Source organism: Carassius carassius, chromosome 32, assembly GCF_963082965.1.
Source record: "Carassius carassius chromosome 32, fCarCar2.1, whole genome shotgun sequence".
Lineage (NCBI taxonomy): Eukaryota > Metazoa > Chordata > Actinopteri > Cypriniformes > Cyprinidae > Carassius > Carassius carassius.
In genome coordinates, this window is record NC_081786.1 from 22,295,998 (window position 1) to 22,321,785 (window position 25,788).

Sequence of the window (25,788 nt, forward strand, 5' to 3'; positions counted from 1 at the left end):
GTTCACGCGATCCTGTCCCTGATTAGGTTGGATACATGTCTAGAAGGAACACCAATTATTAACAGTACACTTGGCTTGTCTGGAATGCTTGAGACACTGTGGCTTATTCTTTTCCTATGATTTATTATTTGATTACACTGTTAATTGATCCTGCTTTATTATAATTATATCCAGACTGAATCTACAGTTTGGAGTCAGCGTGGATGGCAATGAATGGATCCTGGTCGGTGTTGCTGAAGGTGGCGCGTCCATCAGATCCCACAGACACCTGTTTTCCTGTGCAACTGCCCCCACTCTTATCTCCAGAGATCACGTCACAGTATGTACCCATGGGCAGACCAGTGTTCAGCGTCACATTCAGAGCCCTGGGACATTCATTAAATACAGTTACGGAGCAGTTATCAGCCAATTTGAATTACTGTACATTAAATTACAATGTTTCTCACCAATCATCATTGTTGATGACAATGAATCCTTTGCTGCCACGGCTGAAGGCGATCTGATTATTACCGTTGTCCCACCAGTTGGAGAGAGGCTTTATTACCACATTACAGAAAATCACCATATTTCTGTGGTGGGGAATAAAGCAAGTGAACAGCTGGGATTTGACTGACTTTAGGAAGAGGTGACCCACACACAGACACCCACCCAATTTGGTGCTATCTGTGCTCACATACCCAGTTGTTCCCACAGGTAGATTCTGGGTTGATGGGGACTGGTTTAGTGAATCCATTGGCATTGTTTGGAGGGCCCATCCAGTCATTCTGATCCTGGGTTTTATTTCACCAATTCATTATTTGTTCAGGTTTTCTGAACATTTAGCACACTCATGGCACATCTTAAGGAAATCTTAATTGCTTTTCTTTAGTCCCATTGTGTATGATTGTAGAAAAATCTTTTTTTACGGAACATTAAAAGGAGCAACAAATTTAGTCAGAAAAGAAATCAGAAATAGTGTTTTTAAAAAAAAAAAAAAATATATATATATATATATATATATATATATATATATATATATATATATATATATATATATATATGTGGCAACTGAGTAAAAGGCTCACAGTAATTGTTCACTCACTTATCATGGTTAACACTTTAAAAAAAAAAAACATTCTGTTGACTTCAATAGGTAAAATTATTAAACTTAAAATGAGGACACAGGGGAACTGGCTAACAATTCAAAACTGGGTCACACAGAGCACATAGCACATAGTGCATTTTACTCAAAGTACCATACTTTTACACATTCTTCCTCCAAAACAAACAAACAAAAACTACCTTTAACAAAACTGAACATTAACAAGAAAGTTGTCCCAAAATATATTTGTTATATTATATTATATTATTATATTTTTACAAACATATGTACAATAACATATCAAGGTGGTGTCAATAGAAGTTACTTGAGATAGCTTAGCTTTTCTTTGTCCCATTTACGAATGACTGTGCCCAGTTTCGCACTGTACTTGAATTCTGTCACTCTTCCAAGTTCAAAATATTCACTGACTTTAATGGGCTCCCCACCCAAGTCGATCACCTAAAAAAGGAAGAGGTGTTAATGTTTTTAAAAACCATTTTAAAGTAACTTGATCTTGATGCGATGCTGATACCTCTGGATAAATAAAGGGCTTGGTGCCTGGAGAAAACCTAGTGGTATTGAGGGTCTTGAGTCTGCTGTAGATGTTAGAAAGATCACCGGGCCACATGTGCTTACAGGCATCGACCCTGAATCCAGCCACACCCAGGTCAATCAGTTTGTTCAGATATTCAGCTACTTTTCTTCTAACATCGTCCTTCTCCAGGGCCAAATCCAGAAGACTCACCAAGCGACAGTTCCTGATCTGTCAACACCAAATCACAGAATCACAGTGTTTACACAGAAGAGTTAAAAACACTGCTGCGAACAAGAACCTGGAAAATATCATTGTAGTTTTCAATCTCTTCTTTGGCGGTTTTGCATTTGTTATCATTGAAGTCCCACGATGAGTAGGGAACAGAGGGGAAGTCCTCCTTGTTGGCATTGAAGTATGATCCACAGCTGGAGTGAGTGCCCTCTCCACCAGAGGCTCCACCCCAGATAGCAAGCAGTTTTGGCCCAGAACCGGCCCACATCTGGCCCACGTGAAATCCATACAGGCCAAATGTGGGCCAGATCTGGGCCGAAACAGCTTGCTGTCTGGGACACATGTGATTAATCACTGCATCCGCATATATGTTCACCTACATGACGGCACAGTAATACAACCCGAATTCCGGAAAAGTTGGGACGTTTTTTAAATTTTAATAAAATGAAAACTAAAGGAATTTCAAATCACATGAGCCAATATTTTATTCACAATAGAACATAGATAACGTAGCAAATGTTTAAACTGAGAAATTTTACACTTTTATCCACTTAATTAGCTCATTTAAAATTTTATGCCTGCTACAGGTCTCAAAAAAGTTGGCACGAGGGCAACAAATGGCTAAAAAAGCAAGCAGTTTTGAAAAGATTCAGCTGGGAGAACATCTAGTGATTAATTAAGTTAATTGATATCAGGTCTGTAACATGATTAGCTATAAAAGCTTTGTCTTAGAGAAGCAGAGTCTCTCAGAAGTAAAGATGGGCAGAGGCTCTCCAATCTGTGAAAGACTGCGTAAAAAAATTGTGGAAAACTTTAAAAACAATGTTCCTCAACGTCAAATTGCAAAGGCTTTGCAAATCTCATCATCTACAGTGCATAACATCATCAAAAGATTCAGAGAAACTGGAGAAATCTCTGTGCGTAAGGGACAAGGCCGGAGACCTTTATTGGATGCCCGTGGTCTTCGGGCTCTCAGACGACACTGCATCACTCATCGGCATGATTGTGTCAATGACATTACTAAATGGGCCCAGGAATACTTTCAGAAACCACTGTCGGTAAACACAATCCGCCGTGCCATCAGCAGATGCCAACTAAAGCTCTATCATGCAAAAAGGAAGCCATATGTGAACATGGTCCAGAAGCGCCATCGTGTCCTGTGGGCCAAGGCTCATTTAAAATGGACTATTTCAAAGTGGAATAGTGTTTTATGGTCAGATGAGTCCAAATTTGACATTCTTGGTGGAAATCACGGACGCCGTGTCCTCCGGGCTAAAGAGGAGGGAGACCATCCAGCATGTTATCAGCGTTCAGTTCAAAAGCCAGCATCTCTGATGGTATGGGGGTGCATAAGTGCATACGGTATGGGCAGCTTGCATGTTTTGGAAGGCTCTGGGAATGCTGAAAGGTATATAAAGGTTTTAGAGCAACATATGCTTCCCTCCAAACAACGTCTATTTCAGGGAAGGCCTTGTTTATTTCAGCAGGACAATGCAAAACCACATACTGCAGCTATAACAACAGCATGGCTTCGTCGTAGAAGAGTCCGGGTGCTAACCTGGCCTGCCTGCAGTCCAGATCTTTCACCTATAGAGAACATTTGGCGCATCATTAAACGAAAAATACGTCAAAGACGACCACGAACTCTTCAGCAGCTGGAAATCTATATAAGGCAAGAATGGGACCAAATTTCAACAGCAAAACTCCAGCAACTCATAGCCTCAATGCCCAGACGTCTTCAAACTGTTTTGAAAAGAAAAGGAGATGCTACACCATGGTAAACATGCCCCGTCCCAACTATTTTAAGACCTGTAGCAGAAATCAAAATTGAAATGAGCTCATTTTGTGCATAAAATTGTAAACTTTCTCAGTTTAAACATTTGCTATGTTATCTATGTTCTATTGTGAATAAAATATTGGCTCATGTGATTTGAAAGTCTTTTAGTTTTCATTTTATTAAAATTTAAAAAACATCCCAACTTTTCCAGAATTCAGGTTGTACAAAGGGAAATGCTGCATTGTTATCAATAGCATTACAGCATCGTCTTTTGACTGTTTTTGAGGTACGATACTATGAGCTTTAGTTTTGCATTACCCCAACATTGTTACAGCGTGCGATCATGTCCTTTAGCTCTGCCTCAGTTCCTGATCTGGAACACAAGTTGTAGCTGATTGGTTGATACCTCTGCCACCAAGGTTGCCAAGGATTGGTCACTACAATGTTCTCACCAGGGGGAGAGATCTGTAAAATTAAACACCACAACAAACTGTTATTTTATAGGTTTTTACATTTTTATAATCTTTTATAATTCAATGCCTTCTGTATACATATCTAATCTGAAAGCTCAGGAAGGTTCAAAACATCACATTTAACATTCGGCTACTTAAAAATAGTGCAGGCGAATTTGTGCTGGATTTAAGAAGCATTGTAAACATACCTGAACTCCTCCGTAGCCATTTGGTTCCAGGTATCGCTCACATTCTCCAGTTATATCTGCCCACCGCCACTCAAACAGATGAACTATGGAGGTCCTGTTATGTTTAGTGTTTGGATTGTACTGGGCAAAACAGCCCAACAAGTGCAGCCACAATCAGGAGCTTCATTGTGCCTTTACCTAGAGGAAAGCAGCTCAGGGTGAGTGATCTCAGTGTCACAAACATTTGTGTGACTTGTGTTGTTCTTCCCATGACCTAATTTCTCACATACTTCTGATTATGTTCATTAGTTCCAGGTGTCTTGTTAATTCACTGCTTAGTCCCATCATTTAATCCCTGTGTGTTTCCATATCCAGAGTTCTCTAGATAAGAAAACTAACATGGAAACAACATATTGAGAAAATAAGGGTGAAAAAAAACCCTAAGAAAATTAGCAACCTTTGTGCAAGACCTGGGTGCAACTAGAACAATGTTAAACATATATCAGGCTATCATGAGAGCCTAATTTGATAATGGATGTATAGATTATATGTCTGCTGCAGAGGGTCACCTTAAGAAGCTGGAAGTGGAACAGGCACAAGCATTAAGAGCATGTAGTGGAGCTTTTAAAACATCCCCAATAGCGGCAATACAAGTAGAAACAGGAGAGATGCCTTTATGCATAAGGAGATTTAAGCTTATGTCAACCTATTGGATTAATTTAGAAATACATAATAGTTTTCATCCTACAAAAACATATTTTATGGGAGTGTTGGGAACACAGTAAATATACAGGTGCATCTCAATAAATTAGAATGACGAGGAAAAGGTCATTTATTTCAGTAAATCTACTCAAATTGTGAAACTGGTGTATTAAATTCAATGCACACAGACTGAAGTAGTTTAAGTCTTTGGTTATTTTAATTGTGATGATTTTGGCTCACATTTAACAAAAACCCACCAATTCACTCTCTCAACAAATTAGAATACTTCATAAGACCAATAAAAATTGATGGTCTTCTGGAAAGTATGTTCATTTACTGTACATGTACTCAGTACTTGGTGGAGCTCCTTTTGCTTTAATTACAGCCTTAATTCGGCGCGGCCTGGAGGTGATCAGTTTGTGGCACTGCTGAGGTGGTCTGGAAGGCCAGGTTTCTTTGACAGTGGCCTTCAGCTCATCTGCATTTTTTGGTCTCTTGTTTCTCATTTTCCTTTTGACAATAGCCCATAGATTCTCTCTGGGGTTCAGGTCTGGTGAGTTTTCTGGCCAGTCAAGCACATCAACACCATGGTCATTTAAGCAACTTTTGGTGATTTGGCAGTGTGGACAGGTGCCAAATCCTGCTGGAAAATGAAATCATCTTCAAAAAGCTGGTCAGCAGAAGGAAGCATGAAGTGCTTCAAAATTTCTTGGTAAATGATGCAGTGACTTTGGTTTACAAAAAACACAATGGACCAACACCAGCAGATGACATTCAACCCAAATCAACAAAGACTGTGGAAACTTCACATTGGACTTCAAGCAACTTGGGCTATGAGCTTCCCTTCCTCCAGACTCTAGGACCTTGGTTTCCAAATGAAATACAAAACTTGTTCTCATCTGAAAAGAGGACTTTGGACCACTGGGCAACAGTTCAGTTCTTCTTCTCCTTAGCCCAGGTAAGACACCTCTGACATTGTCTGTGGTTCAGTAGTGGCTTACAAGAGGAATATGACAACTGCAGCCAAATTCCTTAAACACATTTGTATGCCTTGACCCCAGCCTCAGTCCATTCCTTGTGAAGTTCACTCAAATTGTTGAATCGATTTTGCTTGACAATCCTCAGAAGCCTGCTGTACTCTCGGTTGGTTGTGCATCTTTTTCTTCTACACTTTTTCCTTCCACTCAACTGTCTGTTAACATGCTTGGATACAGCACTCTGTGAACAGCTAGCTTCTTTGGCAATTTAATCACAATGAAAAGAACCAAAGACTTAAACTACTTCAGCCTGTGTGCATTGAATTTATTTAATACATGAGTTTCACAATTTGAGTTGAATTTCTGAAATGAACTTTTCCATGACATTCTAATTTATTGAGATGAACCTGTATATATAAGAAGCTTTGGATGGATAGGAGATATAAAAGCAGAGAATGAAGGGTTGTGTAACCTGAAATACAGCTCAACTATTCAGATATCGCCCCATGGTTATGTGTGATGCCAATAATAGATTTTAATATTCAACAACACATAAGGGATAATTCTATCCAGATACCAAAAGGTTTATTAGCACAAAATTATATTAAACAGCAATATATGGGTAAGTTATTGGTATTCTCTGACGGCTCAAAAGATCCAGAGACAGGATGCACAGGAACAGCAGTATATATTCCTCAACATGATATAGCTATAATAAAAAGAACAACAGATAAATTATATGTATATACAGTTGAACTAGTGAGAGTACTACTAGCTTTAAACTGCATACAGGAAAATAATGTGAATGATGTAATAGTTGCATCGGACAGTTGGTCTGCTCTTTTAAGCATTAAAACTATGAAATCATGCAGATTAGATGTCATTAATGCAATTCATCAAAACATATGCTGTTTTCATGAGAAGGGCTTGAACGTTGGCTTTGTTTGGGTTCCTGCTCATGTAGGAGTTGAGGAAAATGAAACTGTTGATAAACTGGCTAAATTGTCATTGAAACGACAACCTGTGGATTTAAATGTCCCATTAAGTAGAAATGAGGGAAAGAGTATTAAAAAATCCTGAATGTCAGATAAATGGCAACAATTCTGGGATATATAAATGATATGGGTTGACACCTTGATAATATTAAGGAAAAAGTCGGTGTTGGCAGAATAAGGTGCAAAAACAGAAAAAAAGTTTTGTCAGAACTGGTTTTTTGTTACAAGTGAAATAATGTATGTTTTTTTATTTTTTTTTATTGTAATTAATTTATTTTTTTCTTAAATCTATGTGTATGTATAGGCTCTATCTCAATAGGTAGATAGATACACACACACATACATATATTTGAGCTGCCCAAATGTTTGTGTAGTAAATTTTATGTTGAATCAAATAAAATATTTCTAAAAGGTACAATTTGTAATGATACTTTCTCATTTAACACAAAAGTAGCTGTTTAAATATCTTTTGTGGGAATTTTCAATCAAATTTATGTTGCAATTAGATTAATAATTAGATTAATTAATCGAAACATCATGTAATTAACTAGATTAAAAAATTTAATCGACTAATATATGTAGATATAGATGTAGGTATTGATATATAATTAAAGAAACGCGATATCATTTTAGTGTATTAAAAGCAACGATAAATGCATTCATCATGATAGTTTTTCTTCAATGCATTTATAGTAAAATAGTATTTTCTTTAATAATGCGAGTTGAATTAAGCACATTTCAGTGATCGTATGGTAATGCAGTTGCCTTTTTTGCATTTTCATGTTGACGTCATTGCAAAAACAAGGTCCGTATTTACAGACAAGTAATCTGCCACTTACAAATAATATTACATTCCCATTCTGCAAAATATATTTCAAAAGTCAGCTACATTCTTTCATAATTTACGTGGTACTCCAAGGTATTTAAGAACAAATGTCACTGCTATGGTTCACGTCCAAAGAAAACCCCCAAAAACTGTTAGTAATACCAACAAACAGAAATACAACTACGCCAAATTTTTCTTGTTTTGTATGGAGCTACACAGAATTGTTTGGGATCTCACGTGTAGGAGGTTCGCGCGGAATATTCCCCAAGCAGCCGGTGTTCAGCACGGAGAGCTTTGCGCGCGACTCACTTCCGTTTCCAGTAATTTCTACGAGCAGCAAAACCGGAGGCAGCGCTCGAGAGGCTTCCAGAAGCGAGAGTTCACGCGTGGCGGACACACTTCTGTCACAACCCACAGCTTCGTCCACTGAGAGCAGAATACCTGGATTAAACCACTATGGCGAAGTGGGGAGAAGGAGACCCTCGCTGGATCGTGGAGGAGAGAGCGGATGCTACAAATGTCAACAACTGGCACTGGTGAGATTCACCGGCTCGAGCCTTGATGCTAACATGCTAAAGCACACCCGCCTCTGACCCGAGCTGGCCTCTTTAAACTTGCTGTTTCATGGAGACCCGATCGAAGAAAATACAATAAGGACAAGGGGACAGCTCGCTGCGACCGAGATGGCTCAAGTTGTTGTTTTGGGGGTTATTTTATCTATAAAGTGAAATGGTGGAGTCTGGCTAGTGGTCCGTTAGCATCGTCACAAGTTTTATTCATGCCATGCTTTCACAGCATCTTCCACGAGACTGCTATCTTGTCGATATATTTCTATCAGTTGACGACAATCTCGTTTTTGTTCGTTTATTACTTGTGTTGTCAGCTGTTGTTGTCGTCGTCAGACAGTTTTCATCGTGTCCGCTGTTCGTTGTGTGTCAGCTTCAGCAGCGGAAAGACATTGAATATTACTGAGGAAGATATACTATCGGTTTTCTTGGAGCTAATTACATGATAAAGTTTGGTAAATTGGAGTTTAATTAGGTTAACGCTGTTTTTTTTTAAACCTAATTATATCAGGTGAATAATATAATGAGTAAAGGAACAGAAAGCTTAAGCATTTAAACCATTATATATGTTTGACAGCATCTCCATCCATAAGGGAAAAGGGTTTTTAAGTTGTCAACAAGCAGCCTACTTTAGAATCTAGTTTCAACTATGATCTCATTGAGAAACCTCATTCAGCAAGACAAGCTATGGTTTGTCAAGAACAGTTCTCAGGGTTGACTTATGGAAAACCTAGAAATAAAGACAATAAATAATACTTTTTTGGATACAAGCCTGGAAAAGTATTTTTTCCTTTGCTAAATTTCATGAATAAGGTATTGCTCATTCAGTTTCCTAATCGAATTGTATTCTAATATCAGGGTATTTATGTAATCGTGTAGACATTTATATACTACTTATTATAGTCTAATAATAATAACTTTGGCGATCTATATAGAATTTGTTATTTATCGTTTATACAGTTGACATTGTTGCATCGTCACAAAAGTTCAGCATTAGCATGTCAGTCTTGAGAATTTAAAAATTGTAGTAATTTTAAATCATTCAATCATAAGCTTTATTATTTATTTGACAACTATTGTATTGCAATTATTTGTCTTATTTTGTTTGTAATTTGTTCTGATTTTATTACTGAATGTCATTGATCTTTATATTTTATAATAGTTAGACTTATATTTTTGCTGCGATGTCAAAATTACATCTAAAGCTTTGGTGTCGTAACAATCTTTTAGTAGAATACAGGGTTATATATATATATATATATATATATATATATTTTTTTTTTTTTTTTTTTTAAGCAGAGTAAATGTCAATTTTGTTTGGGCAAGTACAAAGCACTTGGGCCAGAAGAAAAATCCTTAGTGTTAAATTTTGCAAATATAATGGAGTAATATCAATGCATATATATGCCTTGTGTTGTTAGGACCGAGAGGGATGCCACAAACTGGTCATCAGAGAAGCTGAAGGAGCTGCTCATGGGGTTGCAGGTGGAGAGTGAAGAAGGCAAGTGTGAGATCACAGAGGTCAGCAAGCTGGAGGGAGAAGCATCCATCAATAACCGCAAAGGAAAGCTTATATTCTTCTATGAGTGGAATCTGAAGGCCGACTGGAGAGGTGAGGAAAGAGAGTCGGATCAGTAGATTAATATGGCCAATGTAATGTTTAACTCTATCGGATATTTACTTTTGGTGAATTTATAAACTATTTACATGATTTGGGCTGTCTGTTCATATAGGGACATCAAAATCAGGCATCAAATACAAGGGGAATATTGAAGTTCCAAACCTTTCGGATGAAAATGACATGGACGACCTTGATGTAAGATAAACAAAATATTTTTTGTATTTTTACATACTGTACCATCACCAGACTAAGGCTTTAAAAGCCTTAAAAGGATTTAAAATGAGACAAAACAACAAAAAATCAAGATATTTTAACTGTTATTTCCAAAGTGATATATGAGAGAGCCTCATTTTAAAAGTTTTTTTTTCTACACCTGGATAATTCTTGTTTTATTAACATCTTACAACTTCATGAGTATTTTTATAACAAATATACGTCTCTAATTATGCTAAACTCTAAAATGTTTGTCAGGTAGAAATTCTGAATAGTTTTCTTTAAATCCTTGTCCAGTAAATCACACAGAACTTGGAAAGTCATGGGACCTTTAAAAAAAAATCTTGGTTTGGAGCCAAAAAAAGGTTAAGAAGAGCCGATCTAAAATATCTAAAATGGATGTAATTTGTTTGTTGATGTATTCAGTAGTTGTTTTGAGCATGTCTACTACTTTGCATAAGTGATGATGTTGAGTATTTTTTCGGGGTCACTCGCAGATCAGCGTGAGTCTTTGTAAAGATGAGCCCGAGACAGAGCTGCTTTCACTCATGAGGAGCGAGGGAGTCAAAAAGATCCGCACGGCGCTGGCCAGTTACGTGGACTTCCTCAAAACAGGTGAGGCTCACTGAGACTCCAAAACCAGCACCATGCATATGAGTTTTATAAGCATAGCTCCTACTGCATTGTCTGTTGGATGTGGATTGTCATAATCTGTTTATCTGTTATTATCTGTTGTAGAGTTCACACAGGGCATGATCCTGCCTACAGCCAATGGTGTGACGAAACAGCAGACAGCGCAAGCAACAACCAAGTCAAACAAAACTCAGGTGAGCTATAAATTATACTTCTAAATGCTACTATGAATGAATCGATTCGTTTATTATCCAGTGGACCAAATAATACTTATGCCACATGGATGAGTTTGTTTTAAATACATCATATCAAAGCATGAAATTTTTACAAACAAGTGATGTCAGACCTTTTCTCTTTTAATGTCATTTTTAAATTTACTAGGCATGTAGCGATTCACGATTTTGATTTCACGATCAAAACTAGTGCTGCACGATTAATCGCATCGCAATCGCAATCGCGATGTCAGCCCTTTGCGATTATATGACGGCAAAATGTTGCGATAAAATAAATAAGTGTGTGTGAAGACAAACTTTCTGAGAACAGTTTGCCGATTTTCCTTGCCGAAATCTGATCTGACAGTCTCAGTAAAGGCGTGTTGCGTCTCGTGCCGTGTCGCGTGCGTGGTCACTTGTGTGTGTGTGTGTGTGTGTGTGTGTGTGTGTGTGTGTGTGTGCGCGCGCACTGCGCAGCGCGAAAATACCAGAGAGAAGATGGATGCCGAGGAGATCAGCACTGATCTGGTACCTAAAAATTACTCTACCTCTGTTATATGGCGGTATTTTGGATTTCGGATTACTGACACTGAGCAGAGAGAGGTACTGTGCAAGATTTGCAAAATCAAAGTTGCTACATCACGAGGCAATACGACAAATTTATTTCAGCACCTGAAACATCACAGAGAAAAATATGAGGAATGCATGACGGTGAAAGAGACAACCGAAGGAAACAAGGCACAAGCTGTTCCCCGAACAAAACAAAACAAAATTACAGATGTGTTTGCAAGCATCACGCCATATGATAAGTCTTCGGCTAGACATAAAGAAATCACTGACTCCATAACGCACTGTTTGGCAAAAGACATGATGCCCATACATGCCGTTAATAAAGTGGGGTTTCAGAAAATGATCCACACACTGGACAAGAGGTACCAACTGCCCTCTCGAAACTATTTCTCTCAAATAGCGATCCCTAAACTTTATAACTCGCGCCGTGACGAAGTTCAAAAGGAAATGGCTACAGTGACGTTCTTTTCAACCACTACGGACCTGTGGTCAAGCAGGACAAGTGAACCGTATATTAGCTTGACTGTACACTTTGTCGACGAGGAGTTTGAATTGAAAAGCCGCTGCCTGCAAACATCGTATTTCCCCGCCGACCACACAGGAGAAAACATAGCCTTGGGCTTGAGAGAGGCACTGGCTGCGTGGGACCTCTGCGAGGAGCGTCAGGTCGCCATAACAACAGACAACGGCACTAACATGGTCAAAGCAGTGGAGCTTAATCAGTGGACTAGAATCCAGTGTTTTGGTCATAGACTTCATTTGGCCATTGGTAAGTTAAATTGCTTTCATATTTCGTTATATTACACTAAAGCAAATATTTTAAACTACTGTACTTTTATAAGCAAATAACTTTGGGTTAGGGGCAGTTGTACCATTGATTTAATGAAATAAAATTACTTGAAATACAATGTAAAATTCTGTGTGTCACAAAAGATGGCCCATTTCATTTAGGGCTATTAATTAGCATTAAACATAACTCTGTAAAAGATGGATGATTGTAAAGAACAAATCTGCCATTGCCATTTTTGCCTACTACTCCAATATAATTAATTAGGCCTAGAGTTGTGACATGATTTAGTACAAATATTAACTGTGTGTGTGTGCTCTTGTTTTTGTGATATGAGGATACAAATTGTGTATAATAACATGCGTATTACACTGGTATTACAATTTAAGGTGTTCAAATAGCTTAAAAAACATAAAAAACTATGTTTTATTAAAAATGTAAAAATGCAGCATGTCTCCTGTGATGGGTAGGTTTAGGGAAAGGGGCAGTGTGTGTGTGTGTGTGTGTGTGTGTGTGTGTGTGTGTGTGTGTGTGTGTGTGTGTGTGTGTGTGTGTGTTTTATGCTATTCATATGAACTGGGCATGGAATCAGAACGTGAATATTAAACGTTTTTGCAATGTGTAGTGAGTAAATGTTTTTCATCTATCATTCACAGAAAATGCTCTGAAAAAGAATGCACAATGCATTAACAGAGCTACTGGGATATGCAGGAAGATTGTGGGCCACTTCTCCCATAGTTGGAAGAAAAGAGTGGCCTTGAGGGAAGCACAACGAGAGCTCAACCTCCCAGAGCATGCCATGGTGACAGACTGCGCAACACGATGGGGTTCCTCTCAGAAAATGATAGAAAGAGTCCTGGAGCAGCAAAGTGCATTGTCCAAGGTTCTCTCTGCAGACCGCAAAGTGCGACACCTACTCCCTTCTTGGCAGGACCTGGAGGTCTTGGAATCTGTAAACAAGGCACTCAGCCCTCTACAGGACTTCACGGATGCCTTATCGGGTGAAAGTTATGTGAGCATATCTTGTGTGAAACCTGCGCTGCATCTTCTGAACACCTCAGTGCTGGCTGAAGACGAAGCAGACACTGAGCTGACCAAGTCACTGAAATCCAACATTCTTAGCTACCTCAACAGCAAATATGAAGGCATTCAGGACTTGCTAAACTTCACCACTTTCCTAGACCCAAGGTTCAGAACACAACACATCTCCGAAGAAGAGACCCAGACCTTAAAGGAACGAGCCATATCCGAGTTGATCGTGAGTGAAACTACAGAGTTTACTGGTAAAAAATTATTCAATGTAACAAATTTCTAAAACATGTGCATTGTTTATTGTTTCAGGAAATTCACGGCCAGCAGTATGTAGCCCAAAGCCCTGCAGTGATGGAGAATAGCAAAGATGTGGAAAGTCCACCTGCTGCTAAAGCCAAGAAGAAAACTCTGGCCAGTTTCTTTAAGGAAACCACATGCACAGCACCAAGAGCACCACTGTCCACATTCGATTCCATGGCACAGTTAAGAGAAGCAGTGGCCTCTGAAATCAATGTTTACATTTACATGCCATGTGTAGACCATGGAGAAGATCCACTGAAATGGTGGAAGACACACAAAGTCAGCTTCCCTAGGCTATGCAAACTAGCACAGAAATATCTGGGCATACAAGCAACAAGCTCTGCATCAGAGAGAGCTTTTAGTGCTAGTGGCAATGTTGTGTCAAATCATCGCTCCTGTCTGAAACCAGAGAAAGTCGATATGCTTGTGTTTTTGTCAAAGAACCTCTAATGCGATAAGATTAGCCTAACTGTTTAGAAAGAGGATTTGGAAGTACCTGTTGGTCATTTAAGATTTAGTGGTTTGGGTTTTCAACCGTGTATACAGAGAGTATATGTTACATCCTGAGTAAATGTCCATCCATGTTTGTTTGGACAAAAATGTTAAAAAAATCTTATTTTTGTGAAAATGTGTATGTTTTTATTTGTCTTATTTATTTAGCTTTACTTTTGAGAAAATAAGTTTACATAAATGCAAATGTTCATTTTTTTATTTATTTTGAAAACATTTCTAGTTTTACAAATACACATTTTAGCATTATCACTAATCTGTGTGTGCATTTTCCTTTAAAACCCATCAAGTTGACTCATGATACAATTTATTATAATCGCAATCGCATATCGCAATATTGACCTCAATAATCGCAATATGACATTTTCCCCAAATCGTGCAGCCCTAATCAAAACTGAACAACGTCTGAACGAAATAGCAGATGAACTGAATGAGATGCAAATTCACTCTCTGCCAGCAGGTGGCGATTATGAGCAGCAATGCTGTAGTATTTCCTGGGTTACCGCTGGAAATTCAGAGGCTAGATGAAAAAATATATATAATTACCTTGTAAACTTTCCAGCTTCTATATCGTGGTTGGCTTGAATCTGTACTAAATAGTGGTATGCAGAACTTTATTTAGTCAACTATCTAGCGTGCAACATGTTCAGCTCTCCACAGCAACCCTGTTAAATGTTAAATCTGGTCACCTTAATATATGCTTTGTTGAAAATTTTTCAGTGGAGCTTGATGTATCATAACAGATCTGCTCTGATGAGGTGATTAAATGAAACCGTTGTGATTCCTCAAAACATCTGAACGAATGATCTACTCTGCAAGTAACATGCAGTTTTATTTTCAACCACAGATGGTGATAGAGAGGCCAAAGTCCTGCAAGGCAGCTTCAGTTTAAACTTATCATTTGTTTGTGTTTTCAGATTGGCTCCTGTAGTGCTGCTCCTCCTCCTCCCAGCACAGGGGTAAAAATCCCCACCTGCAAGTTCTCATTAAAAGAAACCTTCCTGACCTCACCAGAAGACCTTTACAGGGTCTTTCTCAATCAGGAGGTGAGTCTTTTGTCGCCACAGCTGACAGCCACTGACTCCCTGGGCTTTTATTATTTAATGAGCAGATCATTTCTCATTAGTGATTGCATTTGTTTGAGAGGAATGCCAAATTGTGTGTTACAGATGGTGCAGGCTTTCACACGCAGCAGTGCTTTGGTTGAGGCTGAAAAGGGTGGAAAGTTTCGTCTGCTGGATGGAAACGTGAACGGAGAGTTCCAGGAGCTGGTGAGATTTCGGATTCAAATCACATAAAGCATGATGACCGGAGACACTGTCCTATAAATCAGCTAAAAATACATTCAGTGATGATTGATAGTGATGACTGAATTATGATTTGATTTTTGAAACCATGTGCTGTGGGTTTGACAGGTTCCTGAGCAGAAGATAGTCATGAAGTGGAGGTTCAACTCATGGCCTTGTGGTAAGAGAAATTTGAGCACCCTGCAGACAATTGAGTGACCACACTGGCCTTTGCAAGTTTTGCAATCAGATACATTTGTTCAGTGTGAGTTATATAGACATTGTTTGCTCTAAATTTAATCATATTTAAATTGTAATAAAATTTCACAATATTACTGTTTTTACTATATTTTTGATGAAATAAATGAACCCTTGAAGGCTGTTTCACACTGAGCTAGGTGAATCACCGACGAACTGTGCTTTCATACCGAGTGTGAAACCATTTTTTGCTTTCTGCTAATTCACACCTACACACTAGGTGGCACAAACCAATAATGCATTTTTTTCTCTGATATGTTTCTCATATATGGATTTAACTTCGTCTGCTGCTCAATATACAGCATTAAATTAAGATGAATTGAGGAAAAATTATATATTTAGGCCTATATAGTCCTTTTCCGTATAATTACAGGTAATGACATGGGATGAAAAAAAAATCTCTTGCTTCTTCAAGCCGCGAATGATGATTCTTAGTGCGAATAGCTCCATTGGAATATATTGTTTTGATTCAAAAGGGCAATATCACAGAACATTTGCAGCAAATTTTCGCGTTCAGTGTAAAAAAGTGCCCCTTTTATGGGTAATGAAAGGTTCATATTTTGGTTTTGGGAGACCCCAACAACAGGTTGAAATGCATGCAAGGGCAAAAAAACACTTTCAATTTCTTATAATATGCATTCATTTTTATCTTATTTGCTCAACGACTCTCAAACGATTCGATCAGCGATACATTTTCCAAACCGCTCCTTTGTGAATATGTGAAGTGACATTCAGCCAAGTATGGTGACCCATACTCAGAATTCGTGCTCTGCTTTTAACCCATCCAAAGTGCACACACACAGAGCAGTGAACACACACACACACACTGTGAACACACACCCGGAGCAGTGGGCAGCCATTTATGCTGCAGCGCCCGGGGAGCAGTTGGGGGTTCAATGCCTTGCTCAAGGGCACCTAAGTCGTGGTATTTGAAGGTGGAGAGAGAACTGTACATGCACTCCCCCCACCCACAATTCCTGCCGGCCCGAGTCTCGAACCTTTCGATTGCGAGTCTAACTCTAACCATTAGGCCACGACTTACCGGCAAGCTCAGGTGATTGGTCCGATTTGTCTCATTTTCATTTCATCTTGTCTGTAATGACTGATAAAGCAGCGATTGTGAGTTCAGTGCTGCTTTATGTAAAAAAAAATTATTTGCATCTTCATTCGGATCAAAAGACCAACAAGTGGGCAGGCAATATGCTAATGTTTCATGTTGACGACAACATGGAAGGATCTTGGGATTTGCTTTAAAAACGACTAGTTTCAATGATTCAGAGTCAACTCTTTCTTTTAAGAGACTAACTTTATACACGGTGCACTTTCAGATTTATAACTTTGCAGGATGTTTTCATTCACTTGAAAGGTAATTTTCAAAAATCCATAGTAGGGGCACTTTAAACCTAAATCTCTTAGACCAGAAACCTTTAAATGGTAGTATAGTTCACTATATGGCAGAAGAATAATAAATAACGTATGTGGTCTGATATCACAAAAAAATATTTTTTGATGCATGCACCATTATAAATATTGTTTTTACCATCTCTCTTTTACTGTCTGACAGCTGACTTTGAGAAACATCTAGCTGATTATCTCTGCTCGTTGTTTACCATCACTGTCTTGTCCTTTTTATTTTAGAGCACTATGCGACGGTGACATTGACTTTCACAGACAAGGGTAATGAGACGGAGTTAAAGATTGAGTGTCGGGCGGTTCCTGAGGGTGAAGAGGAACGAACACGAGATGGCTGGCAGAGGTACTACTGCCACGCCATTAAACAGACTTTTGGCTACGGCGCACGACTCTACTGAGCCCAGGATGTAGCAGCCTCCGGTTTTGGCTTTTAAACATTGTTTTTTTTTTTTTTTTTTTTTTTGTTTTTTTTTTTTTTGCTCCACCTACAAAAGAGAGGATCAGAATGTGACTCTACTGAACAGCAGACATCACATTGCTCCATTATCACGTTCCTTTTTTAGATGATTTTGTTTACAGTGAATAAAAAGATGGAAATGCAAGAGATGAAATGAAAAGATGAGTGCTAAATAGGAGACCTTGGTCAAATGAAATCTGTGTATGTGTGTAATATAGTGTACTTATTTTAGCATGGTAACTCTGTCGGCTGCCCTGTCCTGTTCTGTGAAAGGCTCACAGGGTTGAACGGTGCTTTTTAGGCACTGGGTGGTTTTTCATTCACTAAGAGGCTTTCCTTTGGATCTTCTTGAAGATGATTTGGAGAGAGAACAATAAAGAGATATTTCGGACCATTTAATTAATGTTTCTTTCTGGTGAAAATGGAGTGATTTATGTACATTTTTGCCATCACATCTAATAGTATTACGAACATACGTGACTTTTACTCATAGCCATTTATATTCACCAAAACAGATGCAAGCCGCAGAAAGCCTGTTTCTTTTGTCTCAAACAGACTTTATTAAAAAGAAAATCATGTAGATTGGACAATGGGTTATTTTTAGATCACTGCTTTTCTATTTGCTTTATATCACTGTAAGTACTGTATTTCAGCCTTGACAGGGTTTGCCCAGTTTTAGCTGCTGAAATGTTGAAAAAGGGAACCACAGACCAATTTTAAGTCATTCAGAAGAAAATGTTGGTTTTTGCCCCAAATTACAATCCAGAAAAAGGTTTGAGGCCTGTTTGAGTTTTATTTATTTTCTTGTATATTTTCTGCATTACACTTTGTGACCAGACAAAGAGTATAATTTACTTAAAATAAAAGTACCTTTGAAACATCATCCTCATATTTTTATTCAAATATTATTTTGCATTGCTCTATAATAGATATTTGGTTATTTTAAACATTTATTTACTACATCTTGTCATATATCACAGGAGTTAGGTTAGGAATAGAAAATGCATATTTATACAATATTGACACCTTTAAAGAATATTTACTATCAAATACAATTTACCTTGTCATACAATAGAACCCTGTAACCTAATGTGGATAATATTTACCTTTATAAATATTTTATAAATCACATATGTCTCAGCTTAGAAAATAATGTTACATTATAAACATAAGAGTTCAGACTACAGATTTAATTACGAATCCAACTGAAAGAAAAATAGTGGAGCTGCTCATAATCACAAAATCCCTTATATAATTATTTTCTTCCTTATCGGAATGTAAAACTCCCTGGAAAACTTGAAAACAAAAATTCTATAATTATTTTCATGGTCAATATAATACCACAACAGAGCAATTTCACTAATTAAATGTTTATGTCAGATGCTAAGAATAACAATGAAACCCACCTCCCAAAAGATGCTGGGTCTTCATAAATAACGCTGCAGTTTTCAGCAAAAGATTGTTCGCTGCATTATTTTCAAAAATGTAAAATTACAATTTGCAGAACACTGGATTGATGTAGTTATAATAGGTTAGTTTTATGCCTGATCTGCCAAATCCTTCAGGAAGTCAAACAACTCTGAATGAATGTACTGTTTCCTACAAAGATCACAAACTCACAAAACGGTAGATGATGCATATGAATAGTTATGTTAAATTTAAGACGAGGATGCCTAATTTTGAACCTCACATGTGATTTATGGACATCATTCTGCTGTTCCTGGACTGGGTTATTTTACAGGTCATGGTAAGAAGAGATCTGAGGTAAGATACGTTGATATTTGGCCTGAAAAGTCTGAACTAAGGTTAAAATAAGCAATGTGATTGAGCCAATCACAGCGTTCTAAAAAATATGAACTCATGAGTCGTTAAAACAAAAGAATCGAAGAGTCAGAGTCGACTCTCGAGTCCACTCTTCTATTTAAGTGTAATGATTATATATTTATATATATATATATATATAGTGCTAAATCTGTTTTTTTTCTTTCTTTAATTTGCTAAAACCCGTAACGAATATTTACACGCTTGATAAGAATCAACTCGCAAATGACTCTTGACTATGAATGACTCTCCACCAGAATTCACTGGGTGTTTTGAAAGGATACATATGCTGACTAGCACCGCTGTAGCGATTCGTCCAACCTCATTATTTTGCATTATTTTATTGATGGGTCCCTGGCCATGAGGCAAAGAGGAGGATGAGTTGAAAGGTTCAGTGGCGCTCATCCGAGCAGCAGTGAGTGGCTTCACACGATGCTCATAAAACTACGAAAATGAAGAAATCCTCACGGGTGGAAAGCCAACATTATATTTTCTCTTCGCTCCAGGCATTGTGAACTCTTAAACATTTTAAACAAACGTATTCGGCTTACATTTTGAATAATTTTACACTTTTTTCAGAGCGCCATTTGTTTACATTTCACAGGAAGTATTGAATGAAAAGTAAATGAAAGAACAAAGGGGTGGAGCTCCTCAAAGGTGACGCCCCTGTCACGTGCGGCGTGAGATTTGTAAACATTGCGCTAACATTTGTTTAAAATCCACGTGTTCATTTTATTACTGAATTGCGTGTCCCAAAATCTGCAGGGTAATTTGTATTTAGTGTTTCAAATTAAACTAAATATACAAGGAGAAATGTTTGCTATTAGATGGAAAACGCGCTTATTTATATTTAATATTTTAGTTCAGTTAAGGTAACTATTTTTAGTTGACATACCCCTGTTTGAGACTGAGACCTGCTGGTTAGAAGTACCTGCAAAAAGGGTTTTGAGTGAATTTTAGCAGATTCCAAATCCTAGTTAGTTTATTGTTTTATGTAATGTAGTGCCATTTTTAATAATAAATATATATATAAAAAAACATATATATATAATTTTTTTTTTTTTTGCTGTAAGTCATTCTGTTCTTGACTGGTGCAAACTGAGGATAGGACCCTTGCATCTTGTTTTAAATTCATAACATTTTAAGTATATTCATACAATTATAATTTTGTTGCAGTCTGCTGTATTTCCAGTGCACGACACATGAGGGCAGACAAACAACATCATTCATTCGTGATGTTTTTTTTTCTACTCTTTGTCAAAGGATTGTTTACATTCCTAAACACTGAAAACCTGAGAAAGTTATATGGCATAAGATTTGAGAGGTTCCCGGAATGTAGACATTAGAAAAAGTAGTTCCTCATTGTTACCACATAACTTTGATTACGCTTGCGTAAGTCAGTTTATTTTTACCATTCACATGACAACACCAGTAATGCCCAATGACATCAGCCTCTCCGAGGTTACACTTAGTCATTTGATACAGAATTAACCACTAACACCACTTTTAGATGCTTTTAGCAGCATTATACTGATGATCATATCCATCTGATTGTAGGTCAAATTAAATTATGAAATTAAAATTAAATAAAATGACAGAACAAAATATTGGGCCTACTTTGTAATACAAAATTTGTAAAACTACAGGGTGAATGAGATTAGAGTAACGTTTATCACTGTTTATTCAGGTACCTATATTGATAATTTGTGCACTCTCAAAGGAAAAATGTTGTGTCTGATCTAAATAATTAAATGAATCTGCATCGTGTATTTATTTATTTATTTCCATTTACCAATATGTTTTCCTTAGAGAATGGACACATTATCAATGCAGTTACACCTATAAGGTTGATAAAATAATCAGGTAATTAAAAAATAATTTAGGTGTAGCTGTATTGAGAATGTGTGCTTTCTCCAAGCAAAACTGTTTGGAACACTGTGGCATACAAACAAACAAACAAACACAAACAAACAGACAGGTATTCTATGTTAAAATGATCATGTATCTAAAATAATTCAGCTGTAGTTGTATTTAGAATACCAAGCAAAACAGTTTGGTAAATTGTGGCATGCAAGCAAACAAACAAATAAATAGTACACGTTCTTGGCAACTATAAGGTATAAGGTATAACTATAAGGTTTCTTATGAAAACCAATCAATAATTTCTCACCTGTAATTTATCAATTGTAATTTTAAAATGTGTTGGTGAAGTGTTTGTGAAGTTCAAGTTCAGAATGTAAGCGCAGACGAAGGACTAGTTTTCTGCAGTCTGTGGCAGTGCACTGAGAAAGCCTCCAAAAGAGGAGTGAACCGAAGTCTGGCGGACGGACAAGTCTGCCCGCTGCGGTCTGATAGTCCTGTGTGCGGATGAATACCACGAGTGAGTGAGTGAGAGAATGAGAGAGAGAGAGAGAGCGAGAGCGAGAAGAGAGAGAGAGAGCCATAATCACTGTTACTATCCCCACAGTGTAAGTCAGTTCTCGGCGCACACACAGAGATCAGCGTTCGCTAGAGGACTTATGCGGGGAATTTTAACCCCCTGTACTCAAACTCACAATAATCTACTTTTAATCACAATATTTTAATAATGTGTCAACACCACAGCCCGCAGTAGGAGGAAGTTTGCTAGTTGTCCTTGGACATTTCTCGCACTTTTCGCGGGACTATGGCGGTGGCGCTGGTGGGGAAGCGCTGCCTGTGCGTGAGCGGCGGAGAGCGGCTGGAGCTCGCGGGGATCTCGCGCTGGAGCTGGAGAGCCGGGGTCATCCGCGCGCGCGACCCGCACGCGCTAACGGTAACACTGACCTCACGACCATTACTTAGGAAATCTGACGTTTGTTTTTGAGCCTTTTCAGGTTGATATAACTTCTAAAAACTCATTCTCGCTTCTTTGTCAGAAAAAAAAGTTTTGCAGAACTAACGTTACTGATATGACAGCGAAAGTTGTTTTGAAAGCTGGTAACGCTAGGTTTGTTTCTGTCAGTTGTTTAGTCAAGAGACATTCAGGCTGCTTTTACTACGAGTCGAAGGCTGGGCGTGTTACTATGAAGGAGAGAGAAAAAAACAACAACTGTTTGTGTGTGTGTGTGTGTGTGTGTGTGTGGTCATAGCTCAGCGGGACTTCACTCAGACTAATCAGCTGTTGTGAGACAGTTTACTGCGCCGCTGCTATAATGACTCCAGCACAGCTCTGAGACTGCTCAATCACGAGGTGTCTGCTTTTATAGACACATCCTTTTATCTTTGTATACTGATATTTATTTCAATTACAGCGTTAATGTGTTTACATAGGTGAGTAGGCTACTGCAAAATAACTAATGAATAACTAGTATGTACCTATCCGAGAATGTGTATGTAATTAACTATTAGTAATACAACACTGAACTGACTTGAACAAAATAATGACACTAGAGCTGTTTTACTGCAAAATCTGAATTGTCTCCATGGTTGAGTTTCAGCAATCGATTCTGCTGTTTTCCTGTTTATCAGATTAAAAATATAAATAACAACCGATATGCCCCTAATAGGGACATATTAGTACCTTAACCATAAGAGTACCCTTAAGGTACTAATATGTCTCTATTAGGGGTAAAAAAGGGGTAAATATGTCCTTTTAAGGGTCCTGCTCAAGGGGCAAGCTTTTGTACCCCAAAAGGTACAATTCTGGCCCCTTATTTTTCTGTGTGTTTGAAGCTACTGAGACATAATCTGTATTGTATAAACTGCTATAGAAATGCAGATGACTTGACATATGCAATATGACATCATGTAATATGTGTTACTAGCATTTGTTAGCTTTTCCGATGTGTATTCACATTCAGGATTCCCAAGGTCAGGTAAAAATCAAGAAAACAGGATTTTGAAATAGTAATTCCCTGGAAAAGTAGCACAATTAAGGTTACACTTCAATTTAATGTGTCGTTGTTACAGTGTAACTATACATTTGAGTACTGAGTAATATTAATTAACAATATCAATTTATAAGGTTCAGGTTAGGTTTAGGGTTAGTTGCATGTAATTATGCATAACTTACTGTTATTTCTGGAGTAAGTACATGTAACGTGTAGCAAGGTCAATGTAAAATAGTGCTACCTATATGGATCCATTTTTTATGAAGTGTCTTTAACTGTACTATAACATTTATTAATAATTTGATCTAATGCACTTATTGTGTACATTCATTGTAACTATATAAAAAAATATCTGCATGCAATTACACATGCAATTAATTTCTGTAGTTACATGTGCATCCATATGTATGAATCCAAGTGTGTGTGTGTGTGTGTGTATATATATATATATATATATATATATATATATATATATATATATGTATGTGTATACACACACTCAAGTTGCTTATTAAACTCTATAAAATGCTTTTAAAATCCATAAAGCCATCACAAAGGACTGGAAAAGCCATGGATGTTCATTAGCGAAAAGCTGTGGGAACCCTGCACGTTAATAAATGCACTAAATGCATGTTGACTTCAGTAAAGCCATTACAGTTCATTCATTTGAATCTTTGCTGGCACCCTGTGCACAGTAGACATATTTGCATTTTTACAACTGTGAAGTTAATAATGAGGGTCAAAGGCACACTTTCCTCCTACACTAGTGCTCAGCGAAAGAGCAGATCACCCTCTGAGGATCGCACTGCTTAACTGATTGAACAAGTTGTGGAGGCTTGTTTCGTTAACATTTACAGTGTAAATCAAATGTACAGTATGGATTCCACTAGGGTTACAAAAAATTGAGAATTGTGTTGTTTTTATGTAGAAACTTTGCTCTGTTATCTGGCAAGTGTCCTGTGTTTAATTCATTCTCTCTGACAGTTTGTGTGAATTGATAGTTTAGTCGTGCTGTCATATGCTTCCAGCTGTGTATGTGTGTAAAAGACAGCGTGAAAGAAAGCATTCATAGTTGTTGCTCAGATCATATGTGGTATGATTGTTTGGCAAATGCTTGCATTCATGTGCGTGCATTTCTGTCATTCATTTTCCCAGTAGAGGTGCAGGATTGCTTGTATATCTGTAGGGTGTGTGTGTTTGTCTAACAAGCTCTTTGTGGTTATAAACTCGCACCAACAGGATTTTCTCACTGTATGAGAGTTTGTTCGCCCTCTGTGAAGTCAATTATTTTAGATAAAACTGTAATCTTATTATATAGTACTGTATTTATTTGGATTGTGTCCTCTGTTTAGATATGCTGTGAAAAAAGTCTCTCTGGTGGTTGTAGTATTATTTTTTAAAGCTGGGGAATATACAGCTCGGTTTGTTTATCAGAACAGCTGCTGGATTTCTCTCCTTGTGTATTTATGTGTTTCATGAGATTGTAAGTGCATGTGTGTTAGTGTGTGTTTGTCTTTGGGGACTCATGTCTTTTATGCCATTGGCTAGATGACGTCCCTGTGGCAACAGTGGCTTAGCCGTGTGACTGACAGCTTTCCCTGGGTTACAACCTCCTGCAGTGTTACACACACACACACACACACACACACACACACACACACACACACACACACACACACACTAATGCTTCTCATCTCCTTCACAGCCTGTTGTTTTACTGTGCTGTGTTCTCAGGGGCTTACCACAAACACTGATTTGCTTGAATTTCCAAATATCCGCAGTGTGTCCGGACCTGATAGCTTGAGATATGCACTGTTTTTAGTTTTAAAACAACAGGAAATCATGAAATGGAATGATACAAGAATGTTGTTTTCTTATCTTTGTGTGATGATATAGTATGTACTGTATAAAACAGATGGTTGCAGTCCTGGATGCTGATGGGTGAATATGGCAGACCAGCTGTACTAAATTACACATTTATACAAATATTAACACTACCAGAAAAAAAGGTATAAAAGCTGTCACTGGGATTGTATCCTTTCTAAAGGTACACGTTTGTACTTAAAGGGTCCATTTTGGTACCTTAAATTTTCACATTTATTACTTCCTAAAGTGTACATATTAATACCTTAAAGGTATAATTTTTTTTTTTTTGAAAAGGTACCACCACAGAGACAGATTTTATACCTTTATTCTGACTGTATGAATTAAATGTGATGGAAAAAGTATCTTTTTCGAAACACAAATTAAGGTATTTTAACGAAACATCAGATATTTCTGTACATCCATTAAAAGTACTTCAGAAAGTACAAAAAGATATCATTGGAAGTAATCCATATGGATAGAGCAGTTGAATCCAAATCTTGTGAAGAGACACAGTCCCTTAATATGATAAGCAGATTTAATTTAGCTCTTTTGTTCTCAGGTTTTATTGTGTTTCAAAGATAAAGTCTTATCGGTTTGGACTGACAGTTTTGTTGGGTGGGGAAATTCC

At 37.7% G+C, this 25,788-nt stretch overlaps 2 protein-coding genes and 1 pseudogene across 3 annotated transcripts in view; 2 read left to right on the plus strand and 1 right to left on the minus strand.

Moving 5' to 3' along the window:
• Positions 1 to 139: 139 nt before the first annotated feature.
• On the minus strand, positions 140 to 4,451 carry LOC132113396 (pancreatic alpha-amylase 2a5-like; annotated as a pseudogene).
• A 3,623-nt stretch (positions 4,452 to 8,074) lies between these two features.
• Positions 8,075 to 18,505, plus strand: ahsa1b (AHA1, activator of heat shock protein ATPase homolog 1b). The gene is made up of 9 exons (XM_059520777.1): positions 8,075 to 8,300; positions 9,752 to 9,942; positions 10,064 to 10,146; positions 10,662 to 10,779; positions 10,903 to 10,991; positions 15,126 to 15,254; positions 15,378 to 15,479; positions 15,624 to 15,675; positions 17,391 to 18,505. The coding sequence occupies exons 1-9, from the start codon at positions 8,221 to 8,223 to the stop codon at positions 17,561 to 17,563; spliced, it is 1,017 nt and encodes a 338-aa protein (XP_059376760.1). The 5' UTR covers positions 8,075 to 8,220; the 3' UTR covers positions 17,564 to 18,505.
• Positions 18,506 to 21,908: 3,403 nt separating this feature from the next.
• The window catches only part of LOC132113006 (probable JmjC domain-containing histone demethylation protein 2C), a 75,017-nt gene continuing 71,137 nt past the window's right edge, over positions 21,909 to 25,788 (plus strand). The window contains exon 1 of one of the 2 annotated variants that reach the window (XM_059520786.1): positions 21,909 to 22,237. In XM_059520786.1, the coding sequence (XP_059376769.1) occupies positions 22,109 to 22,237 (129 nt within the window). In that variant the 5' untranslated portion in view covers positions 21,909 to 22,108. Of the gene's footprint in view, positions 22,238 to 22,392; positions 22,655 to 25,788 lie in introns of those variants that run through there. The other variant, XM_059520787.1, reaches the window with a different exon arrangement.

Excerpts from the sequence above, each read along its gene's own strand:
- ahsa1b (XM_059520777.1), top strand. The coding sequence starts at position 8,221 with ATGGCGAAGTGGGGAGAAGGAGACCCTCGCTGGATCGTGGAGGAGAGA. Across the intron at positions 10,992-15,125 it reads CCAAGTCAAACAAAACTCAG|ATTGGCTCCTGTAGTGCTGC; the intron begins GTGAGCTATAAA and ends TTGTGTTTTCAG. Across the intron at positions 15,676-17,390 it reads GTTCAACTCATGGCCTTGTG|AGCACTATGCGACGGTGACA; the intron begins GTAAGAGAAATT and ends TTTTTATTTTAG.